The sequence below is a fragment of the Mustela lutreola genome, chromosome 7 (assembly GCF_030435805.1).
Source record: "Mustela lutreola isolate mMusLut2 chromosome 7, mMusLut2.pri, whole genome shotgun sequence".
In the NCBI taxonomy this organism is placed as follows: domain Eukaryota; kingdom Metazoa; phylum Chordata; class Mammalia; order Carnivora; family Mustelidae; genus Mustela; species Mustela lutreola.
Window position 1 is genome coordinate 97,086,301 of NC_081296.1, and position 27,470 is coordinate 97,113,770.

Sequence of the window (27,470 nt, forward strand, 5' to 3'; positions counted from 1 at the left end):
TCTCCTTCTCTCTCAAATAAATAAATAAAATATTCTTTCAAAAGTAAGCAAAAAACAAACAAAAAACACCTTACAACACATTTTTGTTTTTAACATAACAAAATATTTCCATGGCAACCTTACTAAATTAATTATACCACAGTCCCTCACATAGCATCAAATTCTAGTAAGAAGGTATACAGAAGACAGAAAGGTTTCATCCAGTTAGTGGTGTAGGTATTCGTCATACTGAGGTATCTGCTAAGATCATTTTTTTCCCTAAGGGTGAAGAATTAATACATTTATTTCATTTCCATTAGCCAGAATATGTCCTATGCCAATTTTTTTCCTTAGGACCTTTCCTGCATGTGTATAGAAATAGAATGAACTTAAAATATTTAATATATCACATATGATCCTTTTATAATAAAATCTTAAAATCCTAATCACACTCAGATGAATTGAGAACAAAGAAGAAACATTGATAATAATAACTGGTGGTAATTATGTGTAAACTGGCACTTATATGTGTTAACCTTATGTTTGAAAAGATTGTTAAATCTGTAAAACAATTCATATGCCATGTTTAGAAATTAAAAATAGGAACAACTGACTACCTGCATTTTTTTTATTTACTTAGAAAAATGGAGGGTGGCAGAGGAAGAGGGGGAGAGAATCTCAAGCAAACTCCCCGCTGAGTGCAGGGTCCAACAGGGGACTCAATCATGATCTGATCCGAAATCAAGAGTCCCACACTTAACTGACTTAATACACTTAACCCAGCTTCCCCTACCTAGTTGCATTTACACTGAAAATTTCTTAAGTACACTTTCTTGAAAAGTATTTGCTACATTCAGACCAACAAAATATGTGTACTGTGTGTGTGTGTGTGTGTATACGTATGCACAAGAAATATCCCTTAATCTACAATTGCTTGCACTAGCCTTTAAGAAAATAGCTTCCTGATTCTAATGGATTTGACTTCCAGTTATTCTGCATAGTATCAATTAAGGTATTTAACAAATTTAAAATTTGTCATAAAACCCCTGCTACAGGTGCAATAACTATGAAAAGAGACAATTTTTTAAGAGAAACTATTAAGGTATAAATGAATAAAAAGTAATGCTGATTATAAAGAAAGCAACATTTAACATAGGGTTAGGAAAAAATATGAAATAAGAGCTAAACAGCAAAGCAAATTTGTATGTATGATCCAGATATATTTCCAATGTTATTTCCCAGTAAAAATTAATACTATAAAGTATTTGGTTCTGTAGCTTTGTTTTTTGCTATGATATTACCTTTAAGTGAAATTTTTAAAAATAAGAGTGATAGAATAGGCACATATACACATATGGAGATAACTTTTAACTATTTTTATAATAATTAAACCCATTTTTGACATTTGCTTGAACAGTACAGTAAATCAGTAAAACTTAGAACCATGGTATCAGGAATGACTTTTAGAAATCATTTCCTTCTTTTTTTAGATATCCTAAATAATATAAGATAAGAATTGTTCTTAACTGCATTCAGAGTAAAGACAGTAACAGCATTTTCTCACCATTCATTCAACATCAGGACATTTTTCCTTCTTTTAATATTGGATAGTTTAATTTCCTTTTTTCGTTGTAGTACTGTTAATAAAACTATCTGTCCCCAATATTTGCATACCTTTCACTGTTAAATAAGGACCATTATCAAAACATCCTGAGCCTATCTCAAATTCATTGTAACATTTTAGATAATTGTTATAGTCTGATTTTCCCTTTGTGATTCTCTTGTAATTTGTGTTCATGTTTAGATCTTTATGAAATCATTGTGAGAGTTGTCTATTGATTAGTGAAGTAAAAAGTGTTATTTTGAATATCATATACAACTTCTTATGCAGGTTCACATTATGTCATCATTTCAGTCATAGTTATAGGTTCAGGACAGGTGAATTCATACCGCAGTTTCCAAAACTGATTGCTACTTGTCTAGTCTTTGAAATTAACAGCTTTTATAAAAGCCATAATTCCATAATTTGTTAATATATATATATATATTTTTAATGTAGGGGTGCCTTCGGCTCAGGTCATGATCCCAGGATCCTGGGATCTGGCAGCATTGGGCTCTCTGCTCAGCAGCGAGCCTGCCTCCCCCTCTCTCCCTGCCTGCCTCTCTGCCTACTTGTGATCTCTCTCTGTCAAATAAATAAATAAAATCTTTTAAAAAATAGGTTTTTTTCATGTAACGTAGAAATGAATCTCTTTAAAATATGTAAACTTAAATAATCATTAACTTCACTTTTTTTTTTTTTTTTTTTTTTTTTTAGAGAGCTAGAGAGAGCTAGAGAGAGCGCAAAGGTGGGAGGGGCTGAGGAAGAGACAGACTCCCTGCTTATCAGGGAGTCCCAGCTGGGGCTGATCCCAGGATCTTGGGATCATAACCTGAGCCAAAGGCACATGCTTAATGACAGAGCAACCAAGGTGCCCCTCATTAACTTGATATTAAAAAAGTTTTTTATTCTGGAAGAATTTATTATTTCTAAGGTCAAACTAGTTATATTGTGCACTGTATTTTTCTTCTATTTGCATTTAGTCTTTTCTATATTACAGCTTCCTGAAACTTGAACTTTGGTATAGTACAACTACATCTTTTTTCTGTCAAAAGAAGCATATACTTGGAAATACAAACAGAAATAAACTCATTGTAATGCAATTTCACCGAAATAAGCTATGCTATGAACTCAATAGGTAGGAATTTAGGTAGAATCCCATTGTAATTTAAAGTGATGTCACGGTGTTTTTCTTAGAACATTCCAGGTAAAGAATGATGATGAGATCTAGATTTCAGTCATTTCCAAGGTAATCATTTTTTATAAATACTTTACACATCTATTATCTATTAAGTTTCTGAACATTGTGTAAATCCTTTGTTTAATAATTTTCAAGGACTATTGTTTGTGCCAAAAGTAACTGCAGCTATTCAGCTAGTCAGATGAAATATTTTCTCCACCCTTCCTTTTTTAAAAGATTTTATTTTTGAGTAATCTCGACACCCAGCGTAGGGCTCAAGCCCACAACCTGAGATCAAACGTTACAGACTCTACCAACTGTGCCAGCCAGGTGCCCCCAGATGAAATGTTTTCTTGAATGAAACATTTCTACAATATTTTTCTTACCTTTATCACATGAAGTTTTTTCTACACCAAATATGTTCTACATCAGCATTTTTATATAGAATATTCTTCCATATTTCATGATTCATCTGGGCCATGCATTTTATAACCTCCAACTTGTAAACATAATTCTTTTTGAATGGGAAGGGACAAAAATTACTTCTACTTCATATTTATGAAATTCTGTATTTATCAAAAATCATTTTTCATCTCTATTCAAGATGGAATTTATAGACATATCTTAAATCTATGATGTTGAGAACCCACATTAGAGGAAGAATATTTATACAGCTTGATATTTAAATATTTTAAATGGTTTTATATTATTTTATTCAAAATCACATTAACTATGGAATGCCTTTCTTGTAAGTCATTGTCAGTTTACACATTTGTTTCTTCTGTGAGTGAGGAACTAATTTATGAAGAGGAGTAATAGTCTTCACTAACATTTAACGTATAATTAAATTTTATAAAATTTCAATATGATACAAAACCTCCAACAAACTATTTGAGAAGTGGAAATCGCTTAGATTTTATATGTGATGAACAAAATTGGTCTAATATGTTCATAGTTTTAAAGCCAGCATGATTATTTGCTAAAATTTAAATGACATGCATTAATGAACAAATCATTATTTTATTTTCCTTGAGAATATAAATGTGAAAAACAAAGAAAGGGAAAATGCTGTTCCACAATTTGGCTTTGACTTACTTAACTATTTAGGCTGAATGCATTTAGATTCCTTTTTAAAATGAGATTCTTCTACATATTCAGAATTGGAAGTTACCAAGCAACATTGTAAGAGCTGATGTGCACGTCTAGATGGCTTTTAAGGGTGTATCTTGTATTGTATAGCAATAAACTCCTGCCAGGGTGCTTATAGTTTAGTAACTTCTGAATTACTGGCACAATGGCCTTATTACCTATGTATTTTCTCTTTGTTTCTTTGTTTCTTTTTCTTTCTTTGTTTCTTTTTTCTTTTCTTTTTTTCTTTCCTTTTCAGAGGCTGGAGTTAATCTGAAGAGCACTACTTCTTTCTCTCCTGAAAAAAGTTGCCACTGATATTTTTACTGGATAAAATTAAGGCGTTTCAATTCACAAAGGCTCATTGTTGAACTGGTGCCCTAGAAGACATTGTCCACAGGAACCGAAGCAGAAGTCTCTGATGCTGGCACAACTGGCTCGATCAGACCATGGTTCATCCCCTTTAAAAGCCAAAATTTTTGTTTTCTTCTGGCCTACAAGTATTTTTTTTTTAAAGAAGGAAACAGAAAAGCCTACATTGGCATCGAGTTCTGTATCAGTCCATGTTACATTGCCATCCATGATTTAAGACTGTAGAATCTTGAATAATCTATATCACTTTAACAAATAAATGTTTTACTATGACAGAATTTGTACAGTGCCTGATTTGTGGAAGTATCAATTGCTTCAAGTATGAATGGTGCAATGATGACTGTAAGAACTAATAATACTATTTTACATTTATGTAATGCAAAACCTTAAGGAATCAAATTTGCTTTATAATATTGGACCTATTTCTGCCATGAGTAGAGTACACCCACGTCTGTGGGAGAGCAGTGCAGCTATTTTAAAAGTTTTACAGCAATCTGATGCTTCAGTGTAAGACAGAAGGTGATGAGGGATCTCTTCTCCTAGGAGAACTTCAGAAAGCTTCAAAGTAGGCACATATGGTAATTAATCCAAACTGATTCATTGAGCTTCTGGAGAACTGGGACAAAGAGGTTTAAAACTTTAGTTTCAAGCTTTATATTTCATTGTAAGTGCCCATTTAACCCATTTTGCACAATTCCAGGGTAAATAAAGAAGAACAAATACCTGATTTAACACCAGCAAAAATAGGAGTAAGACATCTTCAGTGGCTGGCAAATGTTAATATAGTCAAATGTAGGCAGTATCCAAGCCTAGCATTTAAGGGCTGGTCTAGCTATCAAGCAGACCTGAGTTTGAATTCTAGATCTGAGCAAATTTGGTCAGTTACCCACTCTTCCATATTCTTACAGGAGATATATTGTAGAATTTGAAAATGTATGTAGACTTACCACTGTACTTGGTGTAAGCAATAAGTTTAATTTAAAAATAGTATTAGCATTGCCACTAGCAACTGAATTCAGATTCAACATGTTTGAAAAAATGTTTGAATGTGTTTGAATGTTTGAAAATGTTTGAAAAAAAATATGAATCTGAATTCAGATTCAAACATCTCAAACATTAGAGATTTTGTTTCTGTTCCTTTATAGTTCTGTTAGTTAGTGATTTTTAAAAGCAATATGTTGTTTAAAGCTTTTAAGGAGCCAGGAAACTGTCTTTCAAGAAATTTAGCTTATCTGTTCCCTGTCTCTTAGACTATTACAAATATCTAAATATCCAAAGAGAAGTTATAGAATGTTAGCCTTTAGATGGCACTTGGAATCTGTGCTCAGAGCCTAACTAAAACCATTTAAAGTGGTTCACCCACTTGCTTGCAGACACATACAATGCCATGCTTGAAATAGAAGCAACAAGTTTGAGTTGAAATGTAGTTAATTTGTGACTCTGGGCAAATGGCTTCATTCTCTCTGTTTCCTGGCAACTCTCATGCCCTGGAGCAATCCTGTTTATGTGTGTGTACGCGTATATATGCATGGATAGATGTTTTTGGTGCAAAGGTGACAAAAAAGACACAACTTGAGCAATCCATCTGCTGATCCCTTCCTGTTGTCTACAACTTTTCTCCTCAAATACGAAGTGTCAGGAACACAAATGGCTTTCCTGGATCTCTGTGCAGAGTTTAACCTTTTAAGGTCTTGGGAAAACCTGCTAACTTTTCCTTAGGAGCATTCTCCTGTTTGTATCTCCCCCTTTCCCTTGGGCCTGATTCTTGTCTATTCTGATATTTTTCTTGATGATAATGAAGCCTGACCTCCTCACTTCTCTAGGATGCTCATGCTATTGTGTTACAAAGAACATGATTTTTCATGTAATTCAAGTGTATTAGAACTAAAATGACACTTAATCATTTCAAATCTTTGCCCTGTATCCCCCACACCTAAATTTAAAACTTCCCCTTATGCACACATTCAAACAAGAGTAATGAGGCCCTCCTGGTGCATCTAGTTTCTCTTTCTGAAATGCCATTATTTTTAAAGATTATTTATTAATTTGACAGAGAGAGAGACAGCGAGAGAGGGAACACAAGTAGGCGGAGTCAGAGAGGGGAAAGCAGGCCTCCCACCAAGCAGGGAGCCCGATGCAGGGCTGGATCCCAGGACCCTGGGGCCATGACCTGAGCCCAAGGCAGACGCTTAACAACTGAGCCACCCAGGCGCCCCTCTTTCTGAAATGCCATTTTTTTTTTTTTTTTTTTTTTTTTTATTTTTATATTTTTTTTTTATTTTTTATAAACATATATTTTTTATATACATATATTTTTATCCCCAGGTCTGTGAATCACCAGGTTTACACACTTCACAGCACTCACCAAATCACATACCCTCCCCAATGTCCATAATCCCACCCCCTTCTCCCCAACCCCCTCCCCCCGGCAACCCTCAGTTTGTTTTGTGAGATTAAGAGTCACTTATGGTTTGTCTCCCTCCCAATCCCATCTTGTTTCATTTATTCTTCTCCTACCCACTTAAGCCCCCATGTTGCATCTCCACTTCCTCATATCAGGGAGATCATATGATAGTTGTCTTTCTCTGCTTGACTTATTTCGCTAAGCATGATACGCTCTAGTTCCATCCATGTTGTTGCAAATGGCAAGATTTCATTTCTTTTGATGGCTGCATAGTATTCCATTGTGTATATATACCACATCTTCTTGATCCATTCATCTGTTGATGGACATCTAGGTTCTTTCCATAGTTTGGCTATTGTGGACATTGCTGCTATAAACATTCGGGTGCATGTGTCCCTTTGGATCACTACATTTGTATCTTTAGGGTAAATACCCAATAGTGCAATTGCTGGGTCATAGGGCAGTTCTATTTTCAACATTTTGAGGAACCTCCATGCTGTTTTCCAGAGTGGCTGCACCAGCTTGCATTCCCACCAACAGTGTAGGAGGGTTCCCCTTTCTCCGCATCCTCGCCAGCATCTGTCATTTCCTGACTTGTTGATTCCTTCCTGATCAAAACTCTTCAAAGTGTAGGGATAGAGGGCACATACCTCAATATCATCAAAGCCATCTATGAAAAACCCACCGCAAATATCATTCTCAATGGAGAAAAACTGAAAGCTTTTCCGCTAAGGTCTGAAATGCCATTTTTAAGGAAGACTAAGACACAGTCTCTGATTTTGTAAGTGTACACTATTCCATTGTTTAAGGACATATTTGCTTCTTCTTTTTTTTTTTTTCTTTTAAGATTTTATTGATTTGTTTGACAGAGAGAGAGAGAGTGAGAGCACAAGTAGGCAGAGCAGCAGGCCAAGAGAGGGAGAAGCAGGCTCTCCATCAAGCAGGGAGCCCGAGGCAGGGCTCAGTCCCACTGGGATTATGACCTGAGCCGAACGCAGCTGCTTAACCAATTGAGCCACCCAGGTGCCCCAGGTATTTATTTCTTATACTATGAAATTAAGAGAACACCTATGTACACCAATAACTAGAAATAATGATCATAAACTAAAGATCATAAAAAAAGTGATGACATATTTTGAGGATAAGAAGAAACGATTTCTTTAGTTAAGCTTCTAGCATCATAGGGTGATCTAATAGATAGTAAAACGTCTCAACTGTAAAGCTATTGAATATACATTGGAGACCACTTCCATTTTCCTGTTATTCTATAATCCTGGGTAATATTGAAGTAATCCGGCTGCTAAAAACATATAATAGTATGAATATTTACAGTTCAACTTGTGACATATCTTACACATAATATAAATTACATCAAACACACAAGAAAATCAAAAATATGTTGAATGCAGGAAAGGTACAGTTTGTGACACATGAAAATGGCTTGAAAACTATAGTTTGTATCTTGAAAATCTACAGTCACGATTTTTGAAACCCATGGTCTATCGAACCAAAGATTAATACTAAAGCACTATTGTTAGTATTGAAAGGAATAACTTACACCTGGAAATGAAAACTCAAATAATTTAAATTTTCCTCTTTGTAACTTAGTAGCTCTAAGATTAGTTTTACAAATTTTTGTTGTTTGCTCAATGATATAACACCCCTTTCATATTTATAGAATATTTTCTAACAAATTCTTAGTTCATTTTGTCCAAAATATATTCAGATTATTTCTACTTTTACTCTGCTTTCCATATGTTAGGAAATTATTCCTTTTTTAATTCCAAAATGTACTTATACTGATATATCATAAATCTACTTATCAAATGGTGTGTTTGTGTGTGTGTGTGTGTGTGTGTATATGTGCCTAAAAATTCAAGTGATGAAGAATATATTATGTACAACCAAAGTAAAAGGCCCTAGCACAGGATTGTTTTATTTGATAAATAATTATAATATATAAGGAAACTAGCCACATCAGATATTTTATAAAACTATCTTTTTAGTGTGGAAAATATATATGACATAAAATTTGACATTTTAACCACTTTTGGTGTAAATTGCATTCATTGCCACTATTTTAAAAACATTCTTATCATCCCATACATAGAATCTGTAGCCATTAAGCAATAACACCCATTCCCCTTCTCGTAGTCCTTGGTGAACTCTAATCATATTCTCTATGAATTTGACTATTCTAGATATTTCATACCAGGGAGAATCATACGATGTTTGTCCTTTTGTGTTTGGCTTATTCCATTTACTGTAATGTTTCCAAGTTTCATCCATGTTGAAGCGTATATCCATCTTTTTATGTAGCACATTTTGCTTCTCAATTCACCTTTTGATGGACACTTGTGTTGTTTCCACCTATTGGGCACTGTGAATAATTCAATAATGAACATTGTTATTCAAGTATATATTTGAGTTTCAGTTTTCAGTACTTTTAACTATATGCTCGGGAATGGAATTGCTGAGTTATAGGGTAATTTTATGTTGAAACTTTTGAAGAACTGCCAGACTGTTTTCTACTGTGACTATACCATTTTATACTCATTCCAGTAATGCACAAGTGTGTAAGTGTTCCAATTTCTCCACATTTATAATTCTCAATTTTTCTTAACAGTCATTCTAGTAGGTATGGAATATCTCATTGTGATAATGATTTGCATTTCCCTAATCACTAACAATATTGAGCGTTTCATGTGCTTATCAGCCGTTTGCATATCTTTGGAGAAATATCAACTCGAGTTCTTTGCCCATTTTTTCTTATCTGAAAGAGAGAGAGAGAGAGTAGGGGGTGGGGCAGAGGGAGAGAGGGAAAAAGAATCCTTAAGCAGACTCACCGCTGAACATGGAACCATTGCAGAACTTGATCCCAGAACCCTGAGATCATGACCTGAGCTGAAGTCAAGAGTCAGATGCTTAACTTACTGGGCCACCCCAGGTGCCCCTACTTTGACCATTTTTAAACTGGATTATCTGTTGTTATTGAGTTGAAAGCATTCTTTATATCCTCTGGATATTAAACCCTTCTCAGATATATTATTTGCAATTATTGTTTTCCATTCTGCAGGGCTTTTCTCTTTCTTGATATTTTATCCTTTGATGAACAAAAATGTTTAATTTTTATGAAGTCCTATTATGCATTTTTTTTTTTTTTGCATTTGTGCTTTTGGTGTCATATCTAAGAATTCATTGCCCAATCCAAGGTCACCAGAATTTATCTCTATGTATTTCTCTAAGAGTTCATGGTTTCACCTCTTACATTTAGGTGATTGATACATTTTGAGTAAATTTTTGTATACATTTTCAGGTAAAACTCCAACTTTATTCCTATAGATGTGAAAATCCAGTTGACCCAACATCATCTGTAGAAAAACTATATTTCCCTTATCAAATGTATTTGACAGGCTTATCAAAAGCTGACCACAGATGTGTTTATTTTTATTTCATTGATCTTATGTATGTCTTTACATCACTACCTTTGTTTGTTTTTTTAAGATTTTATTTACTTATTTGACAGAGCAAGAGATTACAAGTAGACAGAGAGGCAGACAGAGAGGTGGAGGAAGAAGGCTCTCCTCTGAGCAGAGAGCTTACTGAAGGGCTCAGTCCCAGGATCCTGAGATCATGACCTGAGCCAAAGGCAGAGGCTTACCACTGAGCCACCCAGGCGTCCCCTACAATATTTTGATCACTGTAGCTTTGTAAGTTTTGAAACCAGAAGTATGAGTTCTCCAACTTTGTTTTTTTGTTTTGTTTTGTTTTGTTTTCCCCAAGATGATTTGGCTTCTCTGGGCTCCTTGAAATTTCAAATGAATTGTGGAATTGGCTTTTCCATTTCTGCAAAATAGCAGTTAGAATTTTGATAAGAATTGAGTGGACCTGTAGATCATTTGGGTAGTATTGACATCATAACAATATTAAGACTTTCAATCCATGACTAGGGGATGTCTTTCTAGTTACTTCTGTCTTTTTAAATTTCTCTCAAAAATGTTTTATAGTGTCTGCTACACAACTCTTTCACCTTCTTAAATAAATTTACTCTTAGGTGCTTTATTCTTTTGATGCTCTTGTAAATGGAATTGCTTTCCTAATTTCTTGGTGGATTCTTCATTGCAGGTATTAAAAAACAAATAATTTCTTGTACCCTGCAACTTGGTTGAATTTGTTTATTAGCTCTAGTAACTTTCTTACAAAATCTTTTGGATGTCTGTGTATAGAATCATACCATATGTGAATAAAGATAGTTTGCTTCTTCCTTTCCTATTTTGGGTGCTTTTTATTTTATGTCTAATGGCTCCTTCTAGAAATCCATCACAATATTGAAGGGCAGTGGTAGAAATAGATATTCTTGTCTTATTTTTTATCTTAAAGGAGAGCTTTCAGTCATTCAAGATGAGTAAGATATAGACTGTGGATTTTTTAAAACTGGGTTTTATTGTCTTCAGAAATTTCCCTTCTGTTCCTAGTCTCTGGTGTTTTTATCATGAAAGTCTGTTATATTTTTTTTCAAATGATTTTTGGTATCACTGAGATTATCATGTGTCTTGTTTTATTAACTTCATTCTATTTATATGGTATATTACATTGATTTTCTTATTTTTAATAACCTTAGCATCTCTAGGATAAACTCCACATGGTCATGGTGTATAAATCTTTTAATTTGCTGTTGTATTTGTTTTGCTAGTATTTTGTCAAGGTTTTTGCATCTCTATATACTATGGATATTGTGTGTAGTTTTATTTCCTTGTAGTGTCTTTATCTGATGTTGGTATCAGGTAATGCTGGCCCTTCAGAATAAGTTGGAAAGTGTTTCCTTCTATTTTCCTTCTAAATATTCCTTCTATTTTTTTGGAAGAGTTTGAGAAGAAGTGGTGTGAAGTCATTTAGTGTTTAATAGAATTTTCTAGGGAAGTCATCTGCCTTGAGTATTTTTGTTAGGAGGTTGTGAGTTATTTATTTGATTTTTTTTATTGTTATGGGTCTGTTGAGATTTTCTCTTTACTCTTGAGTCAGGTTAGGTAATTTATGTGTTTCTAGGAGCTCATCACCTTCATCTAGGCTATCTAATTTGTTGATGTACAGTTGTTCCTAGTATTCTCCTATAATTCATTTTGTTTATGTAAGGTCACTTTTACCCATTTTTTTAAAAGTGGCTTATTGAAGTCTCTAAGTGTTACTGTAGTACTGTCTATCTTTTGAATTTTGTCCAGCATTGCTTCATATATTTTAAGACACTGCTTGCTAGTATATATAAGTTACAATTGTTATACATTCTTGATGATATGATTGGTTTTAGAATGTTTTTCAATCTCACAAATTTGATTACCCTAATTGTTAATTGAATGAATTTACTTTGAGTTCACTATGTTCATTGTCACATCTATTTAACTGGTTTACAACCCAAACTATCATTGGTTTCTTTCTTACATCATAAAGTAACCTAGTCTTTCATTTCTGTCCTCCTAAATGAAATCCAGTTTTAAGACTTAATTCTCATCACCCATTTGAGTCTTATCAACTAACCAATGTGCTAATTTCTTTGTCAATGACATATACCAACCTCTTGGAGACTGCTCCCGCAAACCAGCATTCTCAAATGCCACCTCATCAAATCACCAGCAAAGATTTTTTTCTCTATATAGGTTAGTAGACTGGGTCATAAATAATTTTATTTGCCCTTATGATTTGAATACCAATATAAAAATTAAAAGAGACCACAAAAGCTATAATGCTTTCCAAAAGAATGCATAATTTATCTATGTACATAAATCTTTCACAATCTTTAGTAGCGTAACATTGTGAATACCTATAAAGGCCAACAATAAGTAGTCAAATTATATTATTGTAGCATAAATGCCAGTCAATTGAAGGTCATGAAATCTTTTTGAAAGAGTTGTTTTAAGCTATCTTTTTGTTGTTCTGCCTTTATAAGGCAAAGTAATATCAAGGGCCTATTGAGGTATGGCATAAGATATTGCATGATTCCCAGGAAGTATGAGATATGCAAATGTCTAGAACAAAAAACAATAAAGTGGGTACAACTCTCCAACTTGAATTGAGCAAATAAAATTGGTGCAGTAAGATTCATATGTTATCATATTTAACAATTTAGATATGAATATTTAATTACTGTTATTGGATACTTTATTTGAACAAATTTCTGAGGAGAGTCACTTAGAGGATTTTCACAGGGAATCTCTAATCCCTAAAAAGACTCTTTTATTTCTAAGGGAAGATTTAAAAATCTCCAACCACCTTTATCAAACTTGTTCAATTGTGCAACCATTTGTTAAACATTTAATTTGTACTCGGCCTGGTACTGTCCATTGGGGTAAAGAAATAAATGACACAAATGTTCATATTTAGGTGGTAGATAAATGTGTAGACATCATGTGTTAGTCTGTTAAAGCTGCTCTAACAAAATACCATAAACTCAGTAACTTATACACAGCAGAAATTTGTTCCTCAAAGTTCTGAATACAGTTGCATTCAGGTTAATTCCTGATTCATAGATGATGCCTTATCACTCTGCCATCATATGGTAAAAGGATCTCTTAGGGATCTCTTAGGGATCTCTCCAGACCTTCTTTTATAGGCACTAATCTGATTCAAGAGAGCTCTATTCTCACGACCTAAGAACTACCCAAAGGCCCAACTCCTAATACCCTTATCTGGGTATTAACATTGCAACATATTAATTGGGTGTGAGGAGAAACACAAAGTTTAAGAACACAGCACACATAACGTTTAAGTAAGAAGTGCATTGTTAGGGATTTAGAACCACAGCTGTGTAGAAGCACAGTACAAACCAAGCCAATGACTACCTGAGCAAGAGAGGTTAAAAAAAAAAAAAATCTTATCCCAATGGTGCTACTTAAAATTAGTAAAATTGTTCTCAACAGAAACTTTGCAGGCCAGGAGAGTGTCATGATATATTCAAAGTGCTGAATGGAAAAAAAATCTGCAGCCAAGAATACTCTATCCAGCAAGGTTATCATTTAGAATAGAAGGAGAGATAAAGAATTTACCAGATGAACAAAAACTAAAGAATTCATGACCACTAAAATGAGTAAGATTGAATAATGTCAAAAAAAAAAAAAAAGAAGATTGAATAATGTCCCAAAATCATAATTCCATTTATGGAACCACAAGACTTTGCAATCCTATTTTGAAACTACCCTCAGTACTTTGCCACATCAACTCAAACCACCTTCACCAAACCTTGAACTTTACGTCCTTTTGTGCTATTTATTAGAAATGTGTACCACTTTAGACTTGAAAGCCTTTCAAGATCAGGTATTATGTCCCACTCAATTTTTGATCTTCTATGATGCTCAGAATAGTGCTTTGGATATACAAGTCAAGTCATATATGTTTTCGGTATAAAAATACTGTAATAGTAGCTAGAGAGAACTAAGAAATGGCATATTTGGAGTCAGCTATGACGACAGGGAAAAGTCAGCGATGAGATTAGGGTAATACCTAGCAAAGAGAATTTGAAATAAGATACAAAAGTACCAGTAGAACCTGCATTTATTAGATAAACATTTATTTTTATTTAATACATATTTATTAAAATTTTATGCTTCTTAATCTTTTAGTGATCGAGTAGATATAAACATCTATGTGTTTGTATCAGATGAATTTAATAAGTATCATAGAAAATGTTGTTCTTGAGCTAAGACAGCTCATTTTCATATTAGATAGACTCAGCAACAGCAAATTCTAAAACAAGCCGTAGTACATGCGCTATAAGCACAAGAGACACACTGTGAGAAACAAAGAGAATAAATGATTACAAATGATTATGTGTTTCTGAGTTTGGTCCTCCAAAGTATGGTGTGATTAGCACTGAGAGTGATGGAAAAGATGAGTGATATAAAGTGTTTTTTCTACTTTCTTAACATGCATATATTGTGATTTATAATAAGAAAAATATATTTGTTTTGTTTTAATTCTGACACAGGGTCTCCTAATGTTTTTGGAATTTCCTAAGTGATGAGAGTGATCAAGTTATTTTTGTTATGTTAATGAGGTGACTTTTGTCCCATAGCTGAGGAAGGAGGCTGATTATCAGAACAAGCCATGTGATTAGGGGGTTGGAATTTTCAATCTCACCCACCCATCACACTGCTTGCCCCCCAACATATGAGCAGCAAAAAGGAGCTGAAGGTTTAATCAATTGCCAATGATTAATGACTTAATCAATCATGCCTCTGGAATAAAGCCTTCTTAAAAACCCAAAAGATTTAGGTTCAGAGAGCTTCCAAGTTGATGAACACATGAGGATTTGGGGAGAATAGTATGCTGAGTAAGTCATGAAATTCTGTCCTTTCCCCATGTCTTGCCCTATGCATCTCTTCCATCTGGCTGTTCTTGAGTTACATACTTTTATAGTAAACCAGTAGTCTAATGAGTGAAATGATTTCCTTAGTTCTGTGAGCTCCTCTAGCAAATTAAACAAACCCAAGAAAGGGGTCATGGGAACCCCTGATCTACAGCAGGTTGGTCAGAAGTACAGATAATAACCTGGGCTTGTGATTGGTATTCTGAGTTTGAGGGAATTATTGGAACCTCCAATTTGTAGCTGGGAGGTCAGAGCACAGGTGACATTCTGGAATTGTGAGTGGTGTCTACAGAGAGAAGCAGTCTTATAGAACTGGACTTTTAACCTGTGAAATCTGATGCTATCTTCAGGTAGATAAGGTCAAAATTGAGTAGAATTGTAGAGACACCCAGTAAATGTTCAAAAATTGCTTGTTGGTATACGAAACCTCCCCCCACGGGAACTGGTAATCAGAATCTATTTTAACATGTAAACTTTTGATTGGTAATAATAGCAATACAAATTTGGAGTTCTGATACTGGGGATATGTATGTGACTATATATGATATAAAAGAAAATTTAAACCACCATTCTGGGGGTGCTTAAGTACCCTTCTCTTGCTCTTCTCTAGGAAAAAAAGCTTTTCTCTCTAAAAGCCACTGCAGTCTTCACACAATATTTCTGTTGTCCTCTTTATGATTAATTTATTCAAATTACTTTCTAGATTCTCCTTTCAAAAATTGCTTAATACTCCCTTCTCTATGGTGGCTATTCTGACTGGTTTGAGCCAAGTGAATTAAATCATACATCCTGGCAGTTGTGAATAGCTAAAATTGGCTATATATGTTTTCTATATATTTCAATGTTTTGTAGGGTTTTCATCAAGTTTTTTACTTATTGTTTTTGTTAGTACTAATTTGTGTTTTATTTCATTAAATAAGTAAATAAATAAATGATCATTGTAAAAGGTAAATAAATCTAAGCTCATTTTACTTTAAATGCCTCAAGAATAGGAGTTTTTGCCAATAATTTCATGCAGGTGTCCTTTCAGTACTCCACTGTTTTTTTTTTTTTTTTAAATCAACTCACTGACAAATGCTTGGATAAATAGCAGTCAAGAATTAGAATGATAATTTTATTTTTATTTTTAAAATACAATTTCCAACAATATGGGAAACTAAAATTTGTGGTGATTCTTATTTGGATGCAAATAAACTATCACTTTATATCTCTAATATTGTGACCCAAAAACCATTTTACTGGTTTATGTGGTAAATGAAATCCATAATAACTAGATACCAACACCTTGATGTTGCTTTGGGAAGATTATTTGAAACAGTACAAATTGATAATTCTAAATTCCAGTTCTATGGTCCAACTGCCCTATTACATTCCATACTCTCTTTTATTCAAGAATGAATAACACAATATAAACAAGCCCTTTTTTCAAAAGATTATTTTCAACATTTTGTTAAATGACACTGGTCTCTACAACATTTCTAAAGCTTTAGTGGACATGAGAAATAACTCAGAAATAAATCTATTTTGGATATTAATTCCTGCTTTAGGAAATCTGTGGGGGGTGGGGAGCAGACTATATCAATAGTTTGCATCTGCTATCCATCACTTAAATCACACTTTACTGAAAAATTGGTTGTGTTTTTAATTATATAAAGGTAATATTCTAATACACTAAACAAACTCCAAATGCCAAAAAATAAATTAAATTATTTTGTATCTGAAGATGCTTATTACAATGGCTTCACCATTATTTTGAGCATTATCTAACAAGAGAGGAAAATGGAAGCAGGCAGCATTAAAATTTTCCAAAGAAAAAATATCAAGTTAGTCACTATTATTGCATTCCCTAGAATTTCAAATTTCCTCAGATCTAAAAACATGGCCAAAATGGTGATTAATATAACTCTTTGACACAAAGGAAAAGAACAAATCAACATTAGTAATTCAGAAAATATTCCAATGACAGTAATGACATTTGCTTCATTAAAATGGTCAAATTATTCTCAGTATTTTTTAAATCAGTGAAGATATATGGTGTCTCTATGTCAATAGTAATTCTATTTATTATGTAACATTTAATGCTCTGTATTTTTCAACCATAAAGCTGCCTCAAATGGTTGTATTTGACAAGAAACATCTAGATGTTAAGTCAATCAACTCTTTAATGCATCAAGTACACTGTATTTATATTTTTAATTAGCATCCAGGGAAATTTACACAGGAGAGTTCTTTCCAGACAGTCTTTGAAGTTAGAGTCAAGATAAAATATTGGATAATTAATCAATATCCAGTTGTTTTAGGTAAGTAAATAAGATAAATTTTTCTCTTTCTCCTGAGTTCTGATTATTTAAATTAATATCTTATTTCTACCATCACTAATTTTTTTTCATTTTTTTACTTATATTCTTCATCTGTTCTATGGTATAGATTTTAATGTGATATTCCACAGATCTTTTAAACTAAGATCTATTAAATTATCTTTAAATTGTACTATTTACTCTGTGTTATAATTTACATATCCAACTATATTCTTATATTTTTACTTCAAAATATTTGACAATGATTTAATTACATGATTCTTTGTTTCTTCTTTTAGTTGGCTACATGTTTATTTCTTAATTTTGACTGTAACTCTATTATTGTTACAGTCCTTAAAGTGAATTATTTTACTATTGGTAATAATAATTCAATTTAACAATAAACAAAAAAGTATGTATAAGAGAAAAGTTAAATGTACTAATACAGTAGATTAGAAAATGTCATTTACAAAGTATGCAAAAGTCATGTAGAAATAATAAATGAAAATGGAATTTCTTATTTATTGGATTAGAAGAGAAGCTCTAACTGAGGAAAACAGGTAGGGAACTGGATCCATAAATTTAAGTACAGTATATAAATACAGAGATGAAGAGAGTGAATATGGACAGGATGAAGAGGTATATTAAAGAAAATAATGGAAGACCAGATCTGTAGGATGGATTTGCAAACTTTATATGGAATTTGAGAGCAGATTAGAATAGAAAATTTTCAAAAGTACTTAATGGGGAAATTAGTGAATAAGGAAAAGAGTATGATAATGAACTTAAAGGAGGTTCTTCTAGACTCAAGGCATAATCAGTAAATGAGACATATAACACTTAAGTTTTGATAAGATAGTCAATTTTTTGTTTCTTTTTAAATTTTTTTTCAAGTTTTTACTTCAATCCCTGTTAGTTAGCATATAGTGCTACATTAACTTCTGGTATACAACACGTGACTCACCATCTCCATACATCACCCTGTAGACATCCTAAGTGCACTCTTCTTAATCCCCATCACCCATTCCATCTATCATCACATCCCTTCCCCTCTGGCAACCATCAATTTGTTTTCCATAATTGGTCCAATGATTTGTCTCTCTCTCTCTCTTTTCTCTTTGCTTGTTTGTTTTGCTTTTAAATTCCACATATAAGTGAAATCATATGGTATTTGTTTTTCTCTGACTTACTTTGCTTAGCACTATACTCTCTAGCTCCATTCATGCTGTTGCAAATGGAAAGTTTTCATGCCTTTTTATGGTTGAGTAATATTCCATTGTGTATATATATGCCACATCTTTATCCATTTACCAATGATGGACACTTAGGCTGCTTCCATATCTTGGCAATTGTAAATAATTCTGTTAAAAACATAGGGATGCTTATATCCCTTTGAATTAATGTTCTTACAACTTTGGGTAAATACCCAGTAGTGTAATTGCTGGATCATAAGCTAGTTCCATCTTCAAATTTTCGAGGAACCTCCATACTCTTTTCCACAGTGACTGTATTCCACAGTGGATGAGTATCTAGGGTAGTCAATTTTGAATTGTCTAGAGACTAAACCAGGTATGAAAGAACATAAATAGGTTTGATTTCCAAAGAGGAACAACATAATAGTATAGGATACTGTGACGTGGAGACAATAAGCTAAAATTGAAATAGCAATGAACTTTACATGTGCCTCTGTATCTTCTAGAGATTTTTGTTATGCTTAAGCAGATAACAATAGATATTTTTCACTTGTAAATTTTGTTTAATCTTACCCACATTTCCTTTCTTAAACTGCCAAAGCCTGGTACCCTAGAATGAGGAACATGAAGTTAGGCTGAATCAAATACCCTAATTTAGAAGCCCCAGTGTAGTATCATCAGGCTCTATTCAAAACTAATTATATTTGGCTATTGGTTATTTGATTGATATTTCTAGAGTGTTAAAAAAAAATCACTTACATAGTGAGAATATAACTCAAGATTTTTGACTCTTGAATGTAACCATTAGAGCACATGCCGATGAACTTTTTATGGCACCTTAAATAATTTATAAAGTTTTAAAAACCATAGTCTAGTATTTGGGGTTTAGAGCCAGGAGACATGTATATTAGAGAGGCAGCTACTTCATCCAACAAATATAAATTGATTTTAGTTGTAAGTGTGGTCTAATTCACTTAGCTTAAATTATTTAAGCATAACTTATAAATGTATTCAATACCAAATTACAGTTGAAACTTTTGTCTCCAAAAATAGAATTTCTCATTGTATGGGAGATGGAAACCTGGGTTCACCATGAAAAGTTGACACAGCATTATTTTTCCTAGTTTGGTTGTAAACATTTATTTAGCATGAGGAAGCTGACATATTTTAGAGGACAGAAATTTAAAGTTCTCCAACCCTAATATAATTCTTTAATATTTAATTAATTACTAATTTATATTAATTTGATATTATTTATTTAATTAATTTAATTAATATTTAATATTTGCCTCAGGTGGTACAATAATGTTTATATACTTACTGGTAGAGTGTGTTCAGCCTTATTCTCATTGGTACTCACAGTCTTGATAGAAATGTTGAGCAAGCAAGTGTATTTTGAATTTCATCACCTTTGGATAATCCCTGAAGTGTGACTAGATGGCTTATCTGTAGGGTTCTTGCCAGTACTCCATGGCAGCTCAAAAAATTATTTATGTGAAAAAAAAAAAAAAAACGAATATTCTTTATGTGAGGACATACAATGGCCACAGTCTATTTAAAGCATATAGTTGAAACTGCACAGATTGAGGCTGTTTTTTTCATATCAGACATGAGATTGAGACTGTTTTAGTTGTCTGTCTGCAAGAATGGGGATGGATGGATCCAGTGGAGATCAAGCCATCTTTTGTTGCCACTACTATTTGTTCAGAAGACTAAATCCACTCAAGAAATAGGAGAGTCCTGCACCAACAAGTAAGAACTTAGTCTTTGGGATATGAAAATCCTGGGAAAATTCAGTAAAAGGTAAACTTCCATGGCATTATAGAAACTGCTTTTAATAAGATCAAACACCACTTGTATATAGATTAGATCCTAGCGGTAGGCTGAATTGAACTGAACTTATAAGTCACCAAATATTAAGAATCAGCTCAGGCAAACAGCTGTTACATAAATCTAAAAGTATTAAATAACTTATAATTAGCCACAGACAGAATGCATGGAGGTGAGTAGACCTGCATGTACAGGACTCTTTCTGGACCCTCTTAGACTATGCATTCCAGATTGAATAAGCTTCAAATAAAAAATCCAAGCCAAAAGTCACATTACAAAAGTATCTGAAATTGTTTGAAAATTCAAAGTTTCAAAGTTAAAAGCTAAGAGGAAGAGAAAATCTTAATTCATTATTTTATGCTTTAAAGAAATTTTTTTTCTTCCATTTGGAGGGCTTGTGACCACTACATTTCCAAAAGAGGGCAGATAATTTACTAAATTAAATGTGAGTGATAATCCATAGAAATGTGCATGACACAAAGTAGAAAGTCAAAAAATATTTGTTGAATGAATAAATAAAATTAATGTGAAGAAAAATTTTTTCAAACATCCTAAAGTAAGCCATCAAAATTATATGGAAATAATATAATTTGTTTGTAGGTTTGTTTTGTTTTATCTTTAAAATAAGATTTCCCCCTAAATACTTAAATTACCTTAATTGGGTTTAACCTAAAGAACATTAAAATAAAATGACTATTGGGATGCTTGTTCTAATTTACATGACATAATAGGATAATCTGATTTTATTTAAGGAAATTGATCAGATTCTTGGTGGTATTTATTAGTTAAGCTATGCAAAGGAAGTCTACATCATTCTATTTATAAATATAGACCCATGCACTTGGTTATAATTTCACAGAACTATATTGAAATCAGGTGTGAATAGAAGAGTGTAACAAGTGAGTTTTGAAGCACCATCCTGCTTTTTTCCTGAATTTGGATTCTTATATTAACACTATTCTAGGGGCACCTGGGTGGCTCAGTCAGTTGAGCATCTGCCTTCAGTAGGTCATGTCCCCAGAATCCTGGGATCCAGTCCTGCATCGGGTTCCCTGTACTGCAAGGAGCCTGCATCTCCCTCTCCCACTCCCACTGTTTATGTTCCCTCTCTTGCTGTTTCCCTCTGTCAAATAAATAAATAAAATCTTTTAAAAAATAAAATTACACTATTCTAAATCAGTAAAACAGAATTACTCTAAAAAACATAAAGTAACCTATAACAGGTAAAGAAAGATATCCAAAGACAAACATTGTATTGTCCAAACCAGACAGTACTAATATTTCTGGATGAAGGAGGCATCCTACCATACCTATTTACCTCTGGGGCTTTGATAACCTGTTGTACCTGAGAGCCATGTTCACCCTTCAGGACTTCAAGGGTGCTGTCCTAAGTACCAGCCTAGTCCCCTCCCCACCACTAGAAAGAAGTCCATGGTAGCTTCCATAGTTCCAAACCAGGCCCTCTATCAGGTTTTTTTTTTTTTTTAATGGAATTTAATGAGTTTTTAAAATTAATTATTTTTATTAATATATAATGTATTATTGCCCCAGGGGTACAGGTCTGTGAATCATCAGGCTTACACATTTCACAGCACTCACCATATCACATACTTTCCCCAATGTCCATAACCCAACAACCCTCTCAATATTCCCACTCTCCCCAGCAAACCTCAGTTTGTTTGGTGAGATTAAGAGTCTCTTATGGTTTGTCTGCCTCCTGATCCCATCTTGTTTGATTTTTTTCCTTCCCTAACCCCCAACACCCCCACCCTGCCTCTCAAATTCTTCATATCAGGGATACAATATGATAATTGTCTTTTTCTGATTGACTTATTTGCTCAGCATAATACCCTCTATTTCCATCCATGTCTTTGCAAATGGCAAGATTTCATTTCTTTTGATGGCTGCATAGTATTCATATATATATATATATATATATATATAACTTCTTCTTTATCCATTCACCTGTTGATAGACATCTAGGTTCTTTCCATAGTTTGTTTATTGTGAACATCGCTTCTATGAACATTTGGGTGGACATGCCCCCTTGGATCACTACATTTGTAACTTTAGGGTATACATCCAGGAGTGTGATGGCTGGGTCATAGGTCACATAGGGAAGCTCTATTTTCAACGTTTTGAGGAACCTCTATGCTGTTTTCCAGAGTGACTGCACCAGCTTGCATTCCCGACTGCACCAGCTTGAATTCTTACCAACAGTGTAGGAGGGTTCCCCTTTCTCTGCATCTACTCCAATATCTGTTGTTTCCTGACTTGTTAATTTTAGCCATTCTGACTGGTGTGAGGTGGTATCTCATTGTGGCTTTGATTTGAATTTCCATGATGCCAACAGATGTTGAGCACTTTTTCATATGTCTGTTGGCCATCTGGATGTCTTCTTTGCAGAAAGGTTTGTTCATGTCCTCTGCCTATTTCTAGATTGAATTATTTTTCTTTGGGTGTTGAATTTGATAAGCTCCCTATAGATTTTGGATACTATTCCTTTATCTGATATGTCATTTGTGAATATCTTCTCCTATTCTGTCAGATGTCTTTTGGTTTTGTTCACTCTTTCCTTTGCTGTGAAAAAGCTTTTGATCTTGACGAAGTCCCAATAGTTCATTTTTGCCCTTAATTCCCTCATCTTTGGTGAGGTTTCTAGGAAGAAGTTGCTATGGCTGAGTTTGAAGAGGTTGCTGCCTATGTTCTCCTCAAGGATTTTAATGGATTCCTGTCTCACATTGAGGTCTTTCATCCATTTTGAGTCTATTTTTGTGTATAGTATAAGGAAATGGTCCAGTTTCATTCATCTGCCTGTGGCTGTCCAATTATCCCAACACCATTTGTTGAAGAGACTGTCTTTTATCCACTGGCCATTCCTTCCTGCTTTGTCGAAGATTAGCTGACCATAGAATTGAGAGTCTATTTCTGGGCTATCTATTCTGTTCCATTGATCTATTTGTCTGTTCTTTTGCCAATACCAAACTGTCTTAAATGACAGCTTTGTAATAGAGCTTGAAGTCTGGATTTGTGATGCCACCAACTCTGACTTTTTTTTTCAACATTGTTCTGGCTATTCAGGGTCTTTTCTGGTTCCATATAAATTTTAGGATTATTTGTTTCATTCTTTGAAAAAAAAATCTATGGTATTTTTATAGAGATTGCATTAAATGTGTAGATTGCTCTAGGTAGCATAGACATTTTCACAATATTTGTTCTTCCAATCCATGAGCATGGAACATTTTTTCATTTCTTTATGTCTTCCTCAATTACTTTCATGAGTACTTTATAGTTTTCTGAGTACAGATTCTCTTTGGTTAGGTTTATTCCTAGGTATCTTATGGTTTGGGGTGCAATTGTAAATGGGATTAACACATTATTTTCTCTTTCTTCTCTCTTGCTGTTGGTGTTTAGAAATGCAACTGAGTTCTGTGCATTGATTTTATATCCTGAAACTTTACTGAATTCCTGTTAAGAGTTCTAGTAGTTTTGGAGTGGAGTCTTTTGGGGTTTCCACATAAAGTATCATATCATCTGAGAAGAGTGAGAGTTTGACTTCTTTGCTGATTCAGATGCCTTTAATTTCTTTGTGTTGTCTGATTGCTGAGGCTAAGACTTCTACTACTATGTTGAATAGCAGTGGTGATAATAGACATCCCTGCCATGTTCCTGACCTTAGGGGAAAGTTCTCAGGTTTTCCCCTTGAGAATGATATTCGTTGTGGGTTTTTCATAGATGGCTTTGATGATATTGAAGTATGTACCCTCTATACCTACACTTTAAAGAGTTTTGTCAAGAAAAGATGCTGTACTTTGTCAAATGCTTTTTCAGCATTTATTGAGAGTATCATATGGTTCTTGTTTTATCTTTTATTAGTCTATTGTATAACATTGATTGATTTGTGGATGTTGAACCAACCTTACAGAGCAGGAATAAATCCTACTTGATCATGGTGAATGGTCCTTTTAATATACTGTTGGATGCTATTGACTAGTATTTTGGGGAGAAATTTTGCATCTGTGTTCATCAAGGATATTGGTCTGTAATTCTCTTTTTTGATGGGATCTTTGTCTGGTTTTGGGATCAAGGTAATGCTGGCCTCATAAAATGAGTTTGGAAGTTTCCCTTCCATTTCTATTTTTTGGAACAGTTTCAGAGAATAGGTATTAATTCTTCTTTAAGTGTTTGCTGGAATTCCCCTGGGAATCCCTCTGGCCCTGCGTTCTAGTTTGTTGGGGGATTTTTTTTTTAAGATTTTATTTATTTATTTGACAGATAGAAATCACAAGTAGGCAGAGAGGCAGGCAGAGAGAGAGGAGAGAGGAGGAAGCAGGCTCCCCACTGAGCAGAGAGCCCGATGTGGGGGCTCAATCCCAGGATCCTGGGATCATGACCTGAGCTGAAGGCAGAGGCTTTAATCCACTGAGCCACCCAGGCGCCCCTGTTGGGGGATTTTTGATGACTGCTTCAATCTCCTTACTGGTTATGGGTCTGTTCAGGTTTCCTATTTCTTCCTGGTTCAGTTGTGGTAGGTTTTATGTCTCTAGGAATGCATCTGTTTCTTCCAGATTGTCAAATTTGCTGGTATATAGTTTCTCATAATATGTTCTTATAATTGTTTGTATTTCTTTGGTGTTCATTGTAATATCACCTCTGTCATTGATGATTTTATTAATTTGCGTCCTTTCTCTTTTCTTTTTGATAAGTCTGGCCAGGATTTTATCAATCTTATTAGTTCTTTCAAAGAACCAGCTCTTAGTTTCATTGATCTGTTCTAATGTTCTTTGGGTTTCTATTTTATTGATTTCTGCTCTGATCTTTACTATTTCTCTTTCCTTGCAGGGTTTAGGCTTTATTTGCTGTTCTTTCTCCAGCTCCTTTAGGTGTAGGGTTAGGTTGTGTTTTTGAGATGATTCTTTTTTTTTTTTTTTAATTATCTTTAAAGATTGTATTTATTTATTTGACAGAGAGAGAGATCACAAGTAGGCAGAGAGGCAGGCAGAGAGAGAGAGAGAGAGAGGAAGAAGCAGGCTCCCTGCTGAGCAGAGAGCTTGATTCAGGGCTCGATCCCAGGACCTGGGATCACGACCTGAGCCGAAGGCAGAGGCTTAACCCACTGAGCCACACAGGCACCCCAAGAATTTTCTTATTCCTTGAGAAAGGCTTGTATGACTATATACTTTCCTCTCAGGACTGCCTTTGCTGTGTCCCACACATTTTGAACCATTGTGTTTTCATTTTCATTTGTTTCCTTGAATTTTTAAAATTCTTCTTTAGTTTCCTGATTGACCCATTCATTCTTTAGTAAGATGCTCTTTAGCCTCCATGTATGTGAGTTCTTTCCAATTTTTCTCTTGTGATTGAGTTCAAGCTTCAGAACATTGTGGTCTGAAAATATGCAGGGGGTGATCCCAGTCTTTTCGTACCAGTTAGACTTGATTTGTGACCCAGGATGTAATCTATTCTGGAGAATGTTGCATGTGCACTAGAGAAGATTATGTATTATGTTGTTTTGAGATGGAATGTTCCAAATACATCTGTGATGTCCCTCTGGATCAGTGTGTCATTTAAGGCCTTTCTTTCCTTGTTGATCTTTTGCTTGGAAGATCTGTCCATTTCATTAAGGGGAGTGTTAAAGTCTCCTGCTATTACTGTATATTTGTTGATGTATTTCTTTGATTTTGTTATTAATTGGTTTATATAGTTGGCTGCTCCCATGTTAGTGGCATAGATATTTAAAATTGTTAGGTCTTATTGGACAGAACTTTTAAGTATGATATAGTGCACTTCCTCACCTCTTGTTAGTCTTTGGCTTAAAATCTAATTTATCTGATATAAGGATTGCCACCCCAGCTTTCTTTTGATGTACATTAGCATGGTAAATTGGTTTCCACCCCCTCACTTTAAATCTGGAGGCATCTTTAGGTCTCAGATGAGTCTCTTGTAGAGAGCATATTGATGGGTCTTTTTTTTTTTTTTAATCCATTCTGATACCCTTTGTCTTATGATTGGGGCATTTAGCCCATTTACATTCAGGGTAATTATTGAAAGATATGAATGCAGTGCCATTGTATTGTAAGGTGACTGATACTGTATGTTGTCTCTGTGCTTTTCTGGTCCACTACTTTTAGGCTCTCTCTTTGCTTAATGGACCCCTTTTAATATTTCCTTTAGGGCTGGTTTGGTGTTTGCAAATTCTTTTAATTTTTGTTTGTCCTGGAAGCTTTTTATCTCTTCTTCTATATTCAATGATAACCTAACTGGATAGAGTATTCTTGGTTGCATATTTTTCTCATTTAGTGCTCTGAATATATCATGCCAGTTCTTTCTGGCCCACCAGGTCTCTATGGATAAGTGTGCTGCCAATCTAATATTTCTACCATTGTGTGTTACAGACTTCTTGTCCCGAGCTGCTTTTAGGATTTTCTCTTTGTCACTAAAATGTCTAAGTTTTGCTATTAGTTGATGACATGTGGACCTATTTTATTGATTTTGAGAGCGGTTCTCTGTTTCTCCTGGAATGTGATGCTTGTTCCCTTTTCCATATTAGGGAAATTCTCTACTATAATTTGATCCAATATGCCTTCTACTCCTTTCTCTCTTTCTTCTTCTTCTTGAATCCCAATTATTCTAATATTGTTTCATCTTATGGTATCCCTTATCTGTCAGATTGCCCCCTCATGGTCCAGTAGTTGTTCATTTCTCTTTTGCTCAGCTTCATTATTCTCCATCATTTGGTCTTCTATATCAATAATTCTCTCTTCTGCCTAATTTTCCTTGCAGTAATAGCCTCCACTTTTTATTGCACCTCATTAATAGCTTTTTAAAAAAGATTTTATTTATTTAATTAATAGCTTTTTTAAAATTTCAAATTGGTTAGATTTTAGTTCTTTTATTTCTTCAAAAGGAGATTTTATTTCTCCAGAAAGTGTTTCTTTATTCTCTTCCATGCCTTTTTTGAGCCCAGGTAGCACCTTGAGAATTGTCATTCTGAACTCTAGTTCTGATATATTACCAATGTCCTTGTTGATTAGGTCCCCAGCCATTGGTACTGCCTCTTGTTCATTTTTTTTTCTTTGTGGTGAGATTTTCTGCCTTGTCATTTTATCTAGATAAGAATATATGAACAAG

The 27,470-nt window shown here is 34.1% G+C and overlaps 1 protein-coding gene across 5 annotated transcripts in view; it reads left to right on the forward strand.

The window, feature by feature from the left end:
• LRFN5 (leucine rich repeat and fibronectin type III domain containing 5) overlaps positions 1 to 4,531 on the forward strand; it is a 250,800-nt gene extending 246,269 nt beyond the window's left edge. For 2 of the 5 annotated variants that reach the window (XM_059181987.1, XM_059181988.1), the window contains 2 exons: positions 2,777 to 2,828; positions 4,147 to 4,531. In XM_059181987.1, the coding sequence (XP_059037970.1) occupies positions 2,777 to 2,797 (21 nt within the window). In that variant the 3' untranslated portion in view covers positions 2,798 to 2,828; positions 4,147 to 4,531. Of the gene's footprint in view, positions 1 to 2,579; positions 2,718 to 2,776; positions 2,829 to 4,146 lie in introns of all 5 variants that reach the window. The other 3 variants (XR_009355650.1, XM_059181990.1, XR_009355649.1) reach the window with 2 other exon arrangements.
• Positions 4,532 to 27,470: the final 22,939 nt, after the last annotated feature.